Source organism: Peromyscus maniculatus, chromosome 7, assembly GCF_049852395.1.
Source record: "Peromyscus maniculatus bairdii isolate BWxNUB_F1_BW_parent chromosome 7, HU_Pman_BW_mat_3.1, whole genome shotgun sequence".
Lineage (NCBI taxonomy): Eukaryota > Metazoa > Chordata > Mammalia > Rodentia > Cricetidae > Peromyscus > Peromyscus maniculatus.
In genome coordinates this window covers 83,819,316-83,834,618 of record NC_134858.1, presented here as the reverse complement: position 1 = coordinate 83,834,618, position 15,303 = coordinate 83,819,316, and the positions used below count along the sequence as shown (strand labels likewise).

The 15,303-nt window shown below is 41.3% G+C and overlaps 1 protein-coding gene across 1 annotated transcript in view; it reads right to left on the bottom strand.

Annotated features, from left to right (window-relative positions):
* Positions 1–4,243: 4,243 nt before the first annotated feature.
* Positions 4,244–15,303, bottom strand: part of Impg1 (interphotoreceptor matrix proteoglycan 1) — a 125,868-nt gene continuing 114,808 nt past the window's right edge. Inside the window, exons 15-17 of the mRNA XM_076575593.1 lie at positions 10,042–10,237; positions 5,895–5,961; positions 4,244–4,384 (exon numbers count right to left, since the gene is read on the bottom strand). Of these exons, the coding sequence (XP_076431708.1) occupies positions 4,307–4,384; positions 5,895–5,961; positions 10,042–10,237 (341 nt within the window). The 3' untranslated portion in view covers positions 4,244–4,306. The remainder of the gene's footprint in view (positions 4,385–5,894; positions 5,962–10,041; positions 10,238–15,303) is intronic.

Genomic DNA, 15,303 nt, shown 5'->3' with positions numbered 1-15,303 from the left:
AGGCTGTGCAAGAACTGGGGGTACCCAAGTCAGTTAACTCCTATTTCAATCAACCACTTAAAACGATAACTTTAGACCCATATGCTACACATGAAGAAATAATTCCTCTAGTGCTTTTCAGTTCCAGTTTCTTCCAGAGTGTGTACACTTTCATAGAATGTGGAGCCATGCCGGCAGGTGTTCCCCTGTTGGATTCACTTGTGACACAGTGTCCGAGGCCAGCAGCACAGATGAGATGTGTTAGGAGGGAGCTGTGCTCTCAGCGAGAACAGGGAGTTTCTAGAGGCCCGGTGTGTTCAAAAGCTGCAGCCCCTCACTGTCAGGAGTCAACACCCGTACAGGAGTATGCAAAGAAGCAAAATGACTGTGAGCAGCCTGCCCTAAAGGGTCCTGGTGAGACAGGGTCTCACTCTGGCCTGGACAAATGTCTTCACAGGCCAGGGCACCCTCTTGTTTCACAAGCAACCAAGGAAACAGCTTAAGGCAAAGCTAGGAGACGTTTGTGAGATTTAGACAGGACAAAGCACAGGCAAAATAATAGTAAGAACAGCTACTTACTACAGGTGATCTTTATTATTTGGGTTGCTTTTTCTATGCTGGGGATTGAACCCAGGTCTTCACACAGGGTAGATTCTGTCATGGAGACACCTCCATGGCCTTTAGCTGGGTACTTTTGGAAGATAGTTTTACTCACAGGTTATTAATATGGTTCTCAGGGGATTCAAATATGTAGACCTTTGGTTTCTTAAAATAGCTTTAGGATACTTGGATCAGCAGAATATTTATTGAACTAATCAGTCAGTTAATACTAAATTAATGAATGATAGTCTTACTTCCTTACATGGAAAAAAAAGTTGTAGAAAGCCAGGGAAGTCATACAATTTGCTACTTGACCATGAAAAAATATATATATGCCTTTCCTCCAGCTGTGTAGCAAAAAGAGTGAAAACAATGTTTTGTTGGTGTAGCCAATCCCAGGAGACTTACAAGTGGTTGTTCCTGTATTTCCCCGTTTATCTTTAACATTGGTTAAGAAGTATTGAGTTTTAATTTCTCCCAGAAGATACACTAACAGCGGGGGAGGCAAGGGCAGAGGACATTTAACAATGAGGATAAGGATGAGGGTGTGGGACAGTGATAATCGTAAGGGCAGTTGTGGAGGAGAAGGGAAATTGTGCATCCCCTGAAGATGGCACGTCAATTGGGAAACACTGAGACAAACCCTCCTGGGTCCTTGCTGAGTTGTAGGATGCATTTGGTACAACTCACGGACAGACCTTAAGGCTAGTGAGCTTGGATGTCACGTCACCTGGTGTGGAGAGCTTAGCAGGTAAAAATGGTGTAGCTGAACTGGAGGTGCCCAGGAAAGACCGTGGCATCCTGGACACGAGCCTCATGCGAGGGTAGGTAGAGGCTGCCCATGTCAGTGCCTCATCTTTTGACTACTTGTGGCAATTCACACCAGTGTCTTTTTTCTCCAGCACTAACCTATGTATGAAGTAACTTTGATTCTTGGAAGTTTCCCAGGAGATAATTAGGGAAATTTAATGCACATTGAAAACTGCATAATCTTTAATCTTAATTTTCATAAAGAAACTCAACTTCAAGCTACAAACAGGTTTATTAAGTGGCCACTTTTCTTTTCACTTCTGGAAATTTGTCTATTTGTAATTGTTAATTTTTCTTCATGAAAAGCGTGTATCTAATACTTTCTTAAAATATCAATGTACCAGAAACTCAAATAAATGCCTTATATGTAGAACACCTGTGTGTGTCGTATGCTTTTTAATACAGGGTGTGAAATGTCCCACTATTGGTAAATCTCAGGCATGGTGTCTTGGGGATAGAATCCCTGCTAGGTGGCTACATGGAGAGTCAGGCATTCCAGGAGATAGGCAGGGCTGTGTGTGAGCTACTAAACCCATTTGAAACTGGAGGCAAACCAGCCTTGGATGTCTCACCCCAGACTCTGACAAATCTGTGAGAAGAGAACGTTTGTAAAACCTGGTGACCCAGAGAAGAATCCACCCTAAGGTTCTGAATACCACCAGTCTGTATAACTCTACGAGGAGTGTGGAATCTTCCATGCTCCTCCTAGTGGGTCTTTGAAAGGGAAGGAGACCAGTGTCCGTCTTCACTGCTTTCCCCCAGATGTCAAAAGATGGATGAGCCACAGAGTAAGAAGCATTTAGCCTAAAATGGGATGCCTCCCCGCATTGTGTAGAATGTTTCACCTGAGTAGCAGCTTCTCTGTAAAAACCTGTCCTGCTCTGCTTAGCACAGGACTGAAATGTGGATGAGAGGGCTGGGATTGGAAGGGGTGGATAACTCTCTTTCCTTATGTAAGCATTTCTCGTGCTGTGGTTGGCCACATGCTTTTACAGTTCTGTTTGCATTTGGGATGTTCCAGGGAGATGGGATTGGGCCAGTCTATCCTTGTTATTCATTATTCCCCCCTCTGTGACTTTGTCACCACCTGCCAATTTGACATCCTTATCCAGGTATATATCTTCATTTGTGGGAAGACCGGAGTAGGAGTTGGGTGAAAACTCCTCATTTGTGAGACCAGTGGGAAGGAAATTAAAAGTCCTATATCCCTTCTCCATGGGAGAGAACCACTTTTCAAAATACTCTCTCCAGCATGAGGAAATACTGTGATTTTGTTTTGGTAGTTTCTCATTAAATGTTATCAGTGTCTACTGTTTTGTTGTCTTAGAAGTGTTAAAATAACCCACTTAAGTCACTTATCACATCCGTGGGATGACGAGTGACATATGGATTCATTTTACTATAAATCTATGAGTATAGTACTTAACATTATTAAACTCAAGATTTGCCCCAAATATATTTGACAACTGGACATTTGAAAGAGATGTGGGGATAGGAATTTTTCATCCAGTAGCACATTAAATGCTGAACTGTATTTCATTGGTGCCAATATAGATACATACAGGACAGTTTGAAGACATCGTTCATCTGGTGGAAAATGGGTACATTATGTCATATTATACGTCTTCACCGTGTTTTCCTTCAAAACCCTCCTTTGGGTACCAACAAGAAGAGTAAGATTTTCCCATGATGTGTGTATCTGAGCCTCAGTTTCTCTTTCTTTTGAAGAGCAATTCAGAAATCATTGTCAACAAAATTACTACCTAAGCAAGAACTGCTTATACAAAACCAGAATGCCTAAAAACTAGAGAGAGCTGGGTGGAGTTGGGGGGAGCAATGGGGAGAGGGAGAAACACACACACACACACACACACACACACACACACACACACACACACACACACACACACACGAGTGGGGGTGAGGAAGGAGGAAGGAACTGTAGTGTAGACCATAAATATAGTCATCACAGTGCTTGATACTACATTCATACGTGAGAAACCTGACCCTCACACAAGTGATCATCTTTAAAATTACAATATTTTTAAAATTTAGATTTTAAATTTTATGTGTATGAGTGTTTTGCCTGCCTTCATGTATGCAGACCACATGCCAGCCTGGTGCCTGCAGTAATCAATTGGAAGAGAGTGTTACATCCCCTGGAACTGGAATTATGAATACTCGTGAACTGCCTTGTTGGTGTTAGGAACTGAACCTGAGTTCTCTGGAAGAGCAACAAGTAGTCTTAACTACTGAGTCATCTCTGAAGCCTGCCTCCTCACTCCCAATTAAAAAAAGTAATTAAAAATTGTGTGGGTGAATTTGTTTGTGGTTATATGCACCTGAGTACAAAGGCCAGAGGAGGGTGCTTGGGTTCTCCGGAGCTGGAGTGGCAGGTGCATGTGAGCTACTCAGTGTGGGGGTTGGGATCTAAACTCAGGTCCTCTGAAAGAGCAGTATACAATTTTAACTATTTAGCTATCTTTCTAGCCCAAATGACAATCTTATAAATGACTATTCTCATATATAAAAAAATCTGATCCCTGATGCTATACAACCCACAAAACAAGTTGCACTTGTTGGAAATAAGCTTTAAGTAATAATTTAAAGACAGAAACAGGCCAACCTGTGTGTGTTTTTTTTTCAACTTGAGTAACATACAAAAATAGTCAAAATGTGTTCCACTGACTTCTTTGAGTTTTGACTAAAATAATGTACCCTCTTCAAGGTTTAACCAGTTATCAAATACATGCCTATTATAGCTGAAACATGTTGGTTCTCAGTGTTAACTACATGCCTAGATTCCAATGACCACTGCCTCCATTTTTCAGAAGTTAACAGAACAGATGCAGTTTTCTTTAAGAAAGGAAGTTGCCTTCCAACATACTTCAAAATATAATGTGTATGTTTTCAGTTTTTAGTTTCCTTCCCAATCCTGGTGGTCAAATTCTTCAAGTCCTTTAGCAGATAGTTTATAATTTCTTTTCTTGACTACCTGGAAGACAAAGAGTTTTATTTTAAGAGCCATGCAAGGTCAAGTCAACAGTTAATTCTGGTTCAACTTCCATCGGTGGGTCAGAAGGTGGGCTTGCCATTTAGGAAATCTTTGAAAGGCTTCCATTTATTATTAATTTTATAATCCACTGGGACTGCATCCCCCCCTTTAAATCTAAATACATTTCCAGGATGATTGTCTTTTGGAGCAGAGATGGCAAATAGTCTGTGCATGAATTTCACAACATTTCTTCCCATTTACAGAAGACACCACTAATCTATTAGAGCATTCTTCCCTAAGGAACACACATGTCCTTCAGCTACCACAATGCCTGTAACCTTGGAAAATCAGCATTCATGTTTGTTGATTGTTACTGTTCATCTATTTTTTTTCTCTTATTCACTGGGAACCTTCATTTGACACATGGTCCTTAACTCTCTCTGGTATTTCAAGATTCAGTTGGTGTTTGCTTCATCCTGGATGAAACATGTTGTCTCTTGGTATTATGTCTATGCTCAGGAGGTTGGCAGTTGAAAACAGTTTTCCTTAGGGAAGCAAATCACCTCTCAAAGTAGCGTCAGTTTTTTTGTTTTTTTTTTTTTTTAAATCAGATCCTATATCCTGTCATCATTTCATGGCCCTTATCTAAACTTGTTCTGTTTCTTTAAATTTTCCTGGCTTCAAAAATTCAGATGGCACACCTCATTCTCAGTATGCAACTGAATAAAAATTATTATTCCTTCTAGTCTTATTGTTACAGTGCCCTTGATTGCATGTCAGCTGGAAACCACTTCAGGTGCAGGCCTGAGGAATGTGTGTTATTGATTGTCTCTAGGGTGAACACTGGTTACTTCCACCAATTGTTAATATCCAAGACTTCATATAATTTTTCAAAATAGGTAATTTGGGAAAAAAATGTCCACTACCTTTCCTCTCAAAGTTCTTTTACAGAACTAAAGTTCTGTAGATTTTATATAACCGGACTATAGATCACTTTTTAAAAATAAAATAATCTTGGTAAAATAACTTAATTGTCTTATAAAAGAGACTTGAGCTTTGTAGACTTTCTGAAATTGCTCACATTTCACAAATAATGCTGCTATATGGCTTATTTCAAAAAAGAAAGAAAAAGAATGTAAGAATAATTTACATGAACTACTCAGTACCACAAATATTATTACTTGGAAAATTTTCAGTTTTGCGAAAACACATTTGGGTACCAACATCTTTTCTCAAGAAAAGATTGGGAATATTATAAAATACTTAGCTTCTTCCTGTGATTCCATTATTTTGTCTATTTCAGCTGATGAGTGTTCTGTCACTCTCCTTGCATCAGGAAATATTCCCTCCCATTCATACTAAGTTTTGAAAGTCTACCAAATAAAGAATAGGTGCTTGACATATCTCCACTAAAATTTTACAAAAAACGGTACAGAATTGGTTTTATTTTATTTTTTTCAAAATTCAAACTACTTCAAACCAATATATAATAAAGAAAGCACAATGTTACCTTGTTTTGCTGGTGTAACTTTTTAACCCTAGGTGGGTGGGCTTGGTTTGTAAAGTGACCTGGGGGCCTGCAAGAGAAAGCGACAGTGTCATCCTCTGCCTCCACGGTGAGAGCAGCTACCATCTCGTGCTATTTTGGATTTGAAATTATGACAAGTGAGAACGGCTAGCACAACCTTGCAGGGGCAGCCACTGCGGTTTTGCCTTTCAGATGATTTACTTTGGGGGGCACTGGCCTCAGGGGGGTTGACGGAAACTCACGGGAAAGATAGGAGGATAAACTCACCATGCAAGGGGCAGTTACTGTTCAAGCCGAGCTCTGGACTGTGACTGCTCTAAGAACTCTACCAGAGCATCTTCTTCACGGTGCTATTCAAGAAAGGGTTGATTGTAACTGCTGTCTATAATTCCAGACTGTATTATATGATACAATTTCTGTCCATAATAGATAGGTTTTCACTTTATATTTTTTATCATAAAATGGGCATAATAGCTGGAGGTCTTCTTTCTATATAGGTTCCTTTACAAGTAGACGTTTATTTCTCCTAATCTTTTAAAGTATGTATGTGCATTGCTGTTTCTTGATTTTTAGTTTTTTTGATGGTTCATGGCTTTCTATAACAGATTTTAGTAACTGTCACCCTCTGCTCTCTGATCCACGCTACTCCCCTTTTCTGATGAGACTCTTTCATCTCTGAGCAATGATATGTCTCCTTACCCTTGATAACAATCAGACCTTAATAGCTTCTCTTCAGGTGTGTGCCCACTGTATCTGGGCATAGAAAGACTGATCTGGCATAAATTTGTTTTGGGTGCACATGGGTAAGGTGAAATTGTGTCCTCTGGTACATGTTTAGGAACAATTTTATGCCTTACCATCCTATGCCTATGCATAATTAGGTATGCATATGATTAAAATCAGATGCATTTAAGATGGGACATGCCTGGTAGGAACAGTAAATTATATAACCCAATCTATCAATCAAGGTAGAGAACTACCAAAACTATGCCTTTTAGTAGCCAGCTCTTCCTTATCTTAGACTCCATAAAAAGAGGTTCTAGGCTATAGCCAGTGAGCCTTGAGTATGCTTATTCATGCAACCCACTGTCTTAATAGTGCATCCCTCTGTGATCCACATGGTTGCATTACCTTCTGTAAGTCCACGTGAGCCCTTATTCTCAACTGTTTCGGTAAGAACCCAAGAACCTAGATGCACCTGGCCCAGACCAGAAACACCAATAATGAAAACAATGATGTAAACATTCATGTGTACAAATCTTAGTGAATAGATGCCACTTTAAAATTATTTAAAAGAAGAGTACCCGAGTCACAATGAAATGTTTAGAGATGCTGACAAGTTTTTCTTGATGTTTTTCTGATGTGCAGGTCCACCAGCAGTGATGGGTAGGAGCAGTGCTGCTCCACATTATCTGCCCTGGATATTATCAACCTTCTTGCCAAACTCATGAGCAGCACATAGGATCTTAATTGTGCTTGTTCATCCATGCCCACAGTGAGACTGAGCATCCTTGGTACTCAGTGGCCTTTGGATTTCTTCTGTGAATAGTACCTCTGTATCCATTGTTCATTTTATCATTAGGATGTTTGTCTTTTATTGACACTCTGTATCTCATTATTATAGACAGTAGCTTGTCTATAGTATTTTTCTTTATTCGTAATTATCTGTTTTATTTTTGACCCCCCTCCTTGCCTGGCTGTCAGGGACGTATTAATGTCTTCTGGGATGGGTATCTAGTTAGCATGGCTTTTTTAGATTATAGAATTTTTTTTTTTTGTTTTATGGAGAGAGAGTCTGGAAACTGGAAACTTGAACTTGCAGCAGTCTTCCTGACTCAGCCTCTGAAGTGCTGGGCCAGCATACCTAGTTCAAGTCATCAGACACTTATTTTCTTCATGCTTAGGTGGCCCTGCTTTTGTAAATAGGAAGCGGCTGTACTTGAGCCTTGAGTAGCTAGTTCATTCCTCCCTTGTTGAGCTGCCCTGGTTACTAATAGAAATGCTCTGGTATAGAAGGAGCTTTGTGGAAGCTGCCTTTGCTCTGTTTATCACCTCTCTTGCTGTTGCAAATATTATTTTATGTCAGTTTGCTATCCTGCAGAGAAACCACACACTGCTGTATTTTATCATCTTTCTTCTCTTACACTTTCTCATTTCCAAAGGAACTTTAGAAACAGAATGTCAAACCCATTCAAGACCATGTTAGTGCCTTAACTGTAATGAACATGGAGACAGCCATGGAGTAGCATCAACCTCACTTCTGTGGGTGGATACCCTGCACTGCATGTTCTTGGGGAAAAGCTTTGTGATGCCACTTCATGGTGGACTCTTTCAGTCTTGTTATCCAATAAGGAAACTATATTTAGAGAAGGAATACATGCATGATTACTCAGCCATTTCTGACTCGATTACTAAACTGCACTCTTAACTACACTCTGACCCCAGAACATCACTTCTTAGTCATGTTCAGGTAGTTATGTTAAAAGTGTTGATGCCTTAATGGAGCAGGTTGAGTATTATTAAAGAAAAGAAGAAATCTCTCTAGTTTCTTGCAGATGGAGTTCTGGGTGTTAGATGACCTTGTGCCCTGGTGTGACATTTGGGAGTGTGGCCAACTTGAATGAGCAAGAGGGGAGTGAGGGAACCACCCACCAGCCACCTCACACACTGACAGCAAGCATTTAGTTGTGTGCCTGGAGGCTGTGGTTGAGAAAGGCTGGCTGTGTTCCAGAAAATGGCCTACAGTTGGCCCATCCTGAAGCCCTTGAGTGCAGAGGTTGCTTGGCAGACCTTTTCGGGGTAGCACTGGACACCCCTGTGTTGTTTCCTGCTCTCTCCTAAACACACACTGATGTCTGATCCCATCTCAGTTCCTTCTCATGCCCACTGACGTGCTTCCCTCATCCATTCTGATTCAGGTAGAAATCACATTACAACACGGACTAAGACTGGACCACTGTAATCATTAAAAATGATACTATAGAAAATACTTCATGACAGGAGGAAATGTTCGGGCTGTGGAGATGGTTCACTGGATAAAGTTCTGGTCATACAAGCATGAGGACCTGAGTTCAGATCCCCAGGACCCTTGTACAGCCTGACAGGCAGTGAGTGTCATTAATCCCGGTGATTCTCTGGTAAGATGGAAAGCAATATGGAACCCACGAAAGCTTGTGTCAAGCTAGCCTGGCATATGAAACAGTAAACAAGAGACCCTGTCTCAAGTAAGGTAGAAGGAGAGGAAAGACACCCAGGGTGGACCTCTGACTTCTACACACATTTGGTAACACATAAACACACACACACACACACACACACACTCACACACAGACACACACACAGAGACAGAGACAGAGGATAAGATGACTATCAAACAAGTCAATCTGGTTCCATGCTTTGTTAAAAAATTCTTAAATTAATTCAACATAAATATGGACACCAAGAGAGAATAAGTGATGTAATGAGTTGCACAGCTTATTGCTTCTAACTTTCTATATTGTTTAGTTTTCTTATGATGAATGATGCTGTTGCACTTGTACACAGAATGCCCCACATTACACACACACACACACACACACACACACACACACACACACACACACACACACACGGTGAGGGCAGTAAGACAGCTCAGGTCTTTCTTGCTTCTCTGTGGGACCAGTGCAAATGCTAACAGAAGCTCTGTGCAGGGCTCCCAAGTGTGACCCTTGAATCACAGCACCAACTCTTCTTGAGCCCCGCCCCCACCTCTGAGTCAGATGCAGGGCAGAGAAAGGTCAGAGATAAATGTTTTCACAAGGCTTCTGGAGATTTCCTTCACCTACAAAAACGACTCTCTCTTTGTCACTAACAACACATACAACACTGCAATAGTATCATTTTGATTTCTTAAATATCACGTAAGTGCATTACAATGTATTTACACTGAAGAGTGAGGGCACATTAAAGAAGCTCTTGGCAAGCAGGATCCCCTGCTTTGTTTTATACATAAGTAATTTAACATAAAACATCCAAAATAAAACTTCTGACTGGTGGTCTAGAGGAGCACATGAATTTATCCACACGGTAGCTTTCTCAGAATATGAACAATGGATTCTTCTTGGGTCTGCTATCTACATGCTTGACCTACCTGCACGGAGCTGCCTGTCCTCGGCCGACCTCACATGTCTTTCCAGGGGGACAGGGATTCACTTCCTGGTAGTCCAGGGTCCTGTGGCTCTCATGCCCCTGTCTGCAGCGACACTCTGCTTCCTGCGTCCACTCATTCTTTACGCACTGGGCAAATTTGCCACAGTCCAGGAACTTGCAGGGATCCGCCTGATCAGCTGCCAGAGACAGGGCACATTTCGATGAGTTCATGGATATCTACATAGTGTGACTAGCAGCAGTTAAAGGTGAGAGACCAAATGTGTTTACCATTGCTCCATTTGGGAGTGGGTTGTACTGTAGTGGTAATTAGGCTGGAGGAAAATGAGAAATACACTTTGTATCTTTGATAAATGAATCTAGACCAGGGCGATAATATATTTAGCTTTGCTATAATTATGTGCAGACTTCGGAGCACAGCAAAGTCATCTGAAGGCTTCATTCAGATAGATTCCTCAGAGGGGGAATTATACATTGAGAACATCTCAGGATGCTTTGTTCTGGGAGCACACTGGCCCTGCCAGCCCGCCCTTGCCCCTATAGAGCTGACACTGAGCCCACACCAAAGCAGCTAATGGCCAGAGTCCCCAAGCACTGGCAGCAGAACTACGGGCAGTCATCAGATAGCTGTTCCTTCTGCGTTGAAAGGGTTTTCTTTTTAATCCTATTACTGTGTCCATTATGTACACAAGCCCAGGGCCGACAGCCATTCGTAAAACCACTCTTTCCTGAAGTCCTGGAAAGTCATTTACACAGTTAATTCTATATAAGGAACCCAATCTGTAGTCCACTATGAGTTTGAATGTGAAGATGAATTTGGAGCCAAATCAACCCCTCAGGAGTGGTTTGGACCTGAGGGTTTAAAATGACTCAGTGAGAAAGACACCTGCCATGAAGCCCGACGACCCAAGATCAAGTCCCTGGATCCACATGATAGAAAAGGAGAACTTACTCTCACAGGTTTGCAGTTCCAACCTCTCCATGTGCCACAGCATGCGCGCCTCCCCACACATACAATATATACACATGTAAGTGAAATGTTATGAAAAAAAACTGTAACTAGCTTCTCTTGCATGTTTATGAATGGCACAGGTGTTCCCACCAGAGACAGCAGCACAGGCAGAGGCATAGAGGGGAGAAGAGAGCAGGAAAGCCGGCTAGCAAGGAACAGAGGCTTGTGAATGGGAAGAATCGGAGTTAAGACGGAGAAGGCTGTTGACATCACTTCTGAATGCCACACTAAGGTATTTGGACTTTTTAAAAAAGCCATTTCCACATGGCCACCTCCATGACCCCACATTTCCATGTTTCAGGCACACAGCATCCACAGAAGGTTTTGGCCCAAGGGAAGAGTATGATTAGAAATGTGCTTTAGAATATACAAAATTAGAACTTTTATGTATTTAAATGTTATGATGACTTTAGAAACCTTCTGGCCCAATATTTCCCCCAGTGGGAACATGTATGGAACTCTGACTCAGCAGGATTTGATATGCTTTATACTGAAAAGAGTCATGCTGGCTAAATAAGGTGTTAAAAAATGCCATGTGACCATTGATGAGAATGTAAATTTGTGTGGTCATTATGGAAAACAGAATGTTGGCAGCCTCCAGTTAAAAACAGAACCACCAATGATCCAGCAATACCACTACTGGGTGTGCGCATGTGGTGGTTTGAATAAGGATGGTCCCCATAGGCTCGTGTATTTGAATGCTTAGTCACCAGTGAGTAGAACTGTTTGAAAGGATTAGAAGGATTAGAAGGTGTGGCCTTTTTGTAGTAGGTGTGGCCTTGTTGGAGGAAATGTGGGGATGGTTTTTGAAGTTTCAAAAAAGCCCACCCCAGGCCCACCCCATCTCTCTTTCTGCCTATGGATCTCAATGTGAAGCTCTCAGCTCTATTTCCAGCACTGTGTTTGTCTACATGTTGCCATATTCCCTGCCATGATGAGAGTAGACTAACCCTCCAGAACTGTAAGCAACACCCCAATTAAATGCTTTTTTTTTCTAAGATCTGCCTTGTTCATGGTGTCTTTTCACTACTAAGACAGTACCCAAAGAAAAATGAAATCAGCACATTGAAGAGGCATCTGCAATCCCACATTTACTGCAGCACTATTTACAGTGAGAACAGCCTAACTGTTCATCAACTGATAGGTAGAGAAGTTCACACACACACACACACACACACACACACACACACACACACACACGGAATAATATTCAGATGTAAAAACAAGACATTTGTCTGGAGAGATGATTCCATGCTTAAGAGCAAATACTACTTACTGTTCATTTCCCAACACCCACACTGGGTGGCTCATAACCACCTGTCATCATAGCTCCGACAGATCTGACACCCTCTTGTGCCTCTTTGGGTACCTGCTCTCTGCTCTCTCTAACTCTCTCTCTCTCTCTCTCTCTCTCTCTCTCTCTCTCTCTCTCTCTCTCTCTCTCTCTCTGATAAAAGCAAAAACCTAAAAAACAAACAAAACCCAAGAAATCCTTTAATTTGTAACACATGACTGAGCCTGGAGGACATTATGTTAAGTAAAATAAACCAGGCACAGAAAGAAAGATACTGCATAATCCCATTTACAATTGGGATTTATAAACATTGGTCTCAAGAGTAGAGCAATGGTTGCCAGATTCTGGGAATAGTAGGTAGCGGGGAGGGGTGGGGATAGATTGGTTCACAGGTGCTAAGTTACAGTCAGATAAGAGGAGAAAATTCCAAATGTCCTATGACACGGCCCTGTGACTATGACTAATAATAATGCATTTTGTCTCTCAAAATAGCTAGAAGAGAATATTTTGAATATTTTCATCATGAATAAATAATACATGTTTAAGATAATGGATATCTTAATTGTCTTGATGAGAGCAAAATGTATACATATGCTGAAACACTACATTGTATCCAATAATTTGAATACAATTATTCTATGTCAACCAAAAATAAAACAGGAATATAGTGTTATGCACTTGTACTTCTAGCCACTTGGGAGGTCTGCTTAAACTCAGAATTTTGAGGCCAGCCCGGACATCACAGTGAGACCCTCCTCTTAAAAAAAAAAAAAAGCAATAAAATAGAAGTTAGAACAAATATATTCTACAAAATAAATATAACAGGTGTCCCCCACCACCCATTTCCTTTTATCCTCCAGCACCACCCCTTTCTATTTCTACCTCTAACTCTCGTGAGATCATTAATAGGCGGTGTCTACTGTGACTCTTCTGTAGCTAGCTGCTCCGACCAATTTGCAGAGCAAGAAGCTGTGCAGATGGGTGGGTTGAGGATTGGGATGCTATGTTCTCTCTATTCCTGCAGGGCGCTCCTTTGTGGTGGGATTATCTGAGTGAGAGAGATGCATGTGACTCACCTGGGTGTCTGGATAAGAAAATGTCCTTAAAAAACAAAAACAAAACCAAAAACAAAACATGATTTGGGTCTCCCGGCAAGGCAGACTGCTGAAATCTTTGTGTGAGGCTGTATTTCTCTGCAGCTTTTGGGTGCCACACGTGATCTAGCTTTGCCATCTCACGGTTCTCAAGGCTCCCATGTTACGAGACTGTGTCACTGTTGAGGCAATAACTCGAATTCCCACTGACAACCCAGATGATTACACATCCATGGCCTGCTTTAGTAAATCACAAATGTCAGCAACTTCCCATGCATAGTTGTGTGCTTGAAAAGAGAAGCCGGGGTGGGGTGCGGGGAGGGGGCTCTCCACTTCTTTCTCAGCAATAGATATTTAACTTGGAAAGCCAACCAAAAAAGCATGGGTACTTCCTCTCTGAGGCCAATAGCAAAGGTGTGAAAACTAAAGAGTACGTCTAGAAGAGAAATGTTTCTATTTTTACAGTAATTTCCTTTCGTTCTGCCAGACACATGTATCATCAAAGTTGTACAATGCACCGGCCGCACTGGGACAACGACTTTAGCCAAATGTGGGGTTCTTGAATCAGACACGAAGGACGAAAGTAACCATTTTATAAATTAATTCGTATCCTCGTGTTATTTATTCAGGACCAGTCAACAGAGAGGAAGGAGACTTTAAATCGCCAGGCTTAGGTTTTGTTTGCAGTATATAGCTTCCTAGATACTAAGATAACATCCATTTATTCGACAAATATCAACACGGCCTTTCAAAACTTTCAGCACTAAGAATTGGTATGGGCAGTTTTATGTCAACTTGACACAAGCTAAAGTCGTCTGAGAGGAGGGTACTTCAAGTAAGAAAATGCCTCCATAAGATCGGGTTGTAGGCATGCCTGAAAGGCATTTTCTTAATTAGTGATTGATGGGGGAGGGCCTTTGTGGGTGGGGCCATTTCTGGGCTGGTGGTTCTGGGTTCTATAGGAAAGTGGGCTGAGCAAGTCATGATGAGCAAGTCAGTAAGCAGCGCCCCTCTATAGCCTCTGCATCAGCTCCTGCCTCCAGGTTCCTGCTCTGTTTGAGTTTCTACCCTGACTTCCTTTAATGATGAACAATGACATGGAAGTGTAAGCCAAAAATATCTTTCCTTCCCAACTTGCTTTGGTCATGGTGTTTCATGGCAGCAACAGGAACCCTAACTAGGACAGTATGCATTTTTTATTTTATCCATATAAAACGTTTACATCTTTGTAAACTTTTGAAAATAGAAAGTATGTTAGAGATTTTTCTAAACTAAGTTGGTCACTTAGCAGCTGAAGAAACTGAGACTCAGTGAAGTTGGATGTTGCTAAGAACATGCCTCTTTATGGTTAGGTCTCTAACAGGTTCTCAATTCTGTCAACTTGTGGACTGTGTGACATGATCCAGGGAAGGACACAACCCCAAGGCAGAGCTAGTGGGATGTTTGCTAATATGGCAGATGTTGGCAATCACAGTTAATTAGTCTTACAACAGAAGAGGTTATACTTACAAGACTAGTTTAAGAAGCATCTCTCACAGCTTCCTTCCACTGCATTGGCTTTAAAGTATTATCCCAATGATAATTACCTATTCATGGTGTAGCCACAACCTAAAATTCATTGTCTCAAGGTTGTCCCATGGCTTGAAAAGAGGACAAAGGAGACCTGAGATCAATAGCAGACTACAAAAAGAGATGCTATTTTATGGGGAAATATTTTTCCCTCTAATTGAGTCATAATTAAATAATATGTGAATTTGAGGGAACAGAGTTTTCACAAATTGATTTATAGACTGATTGCTCCCTAATTGTTTTAGCTTCTTAGAATTGCTTCAATGTCTTTTAAAC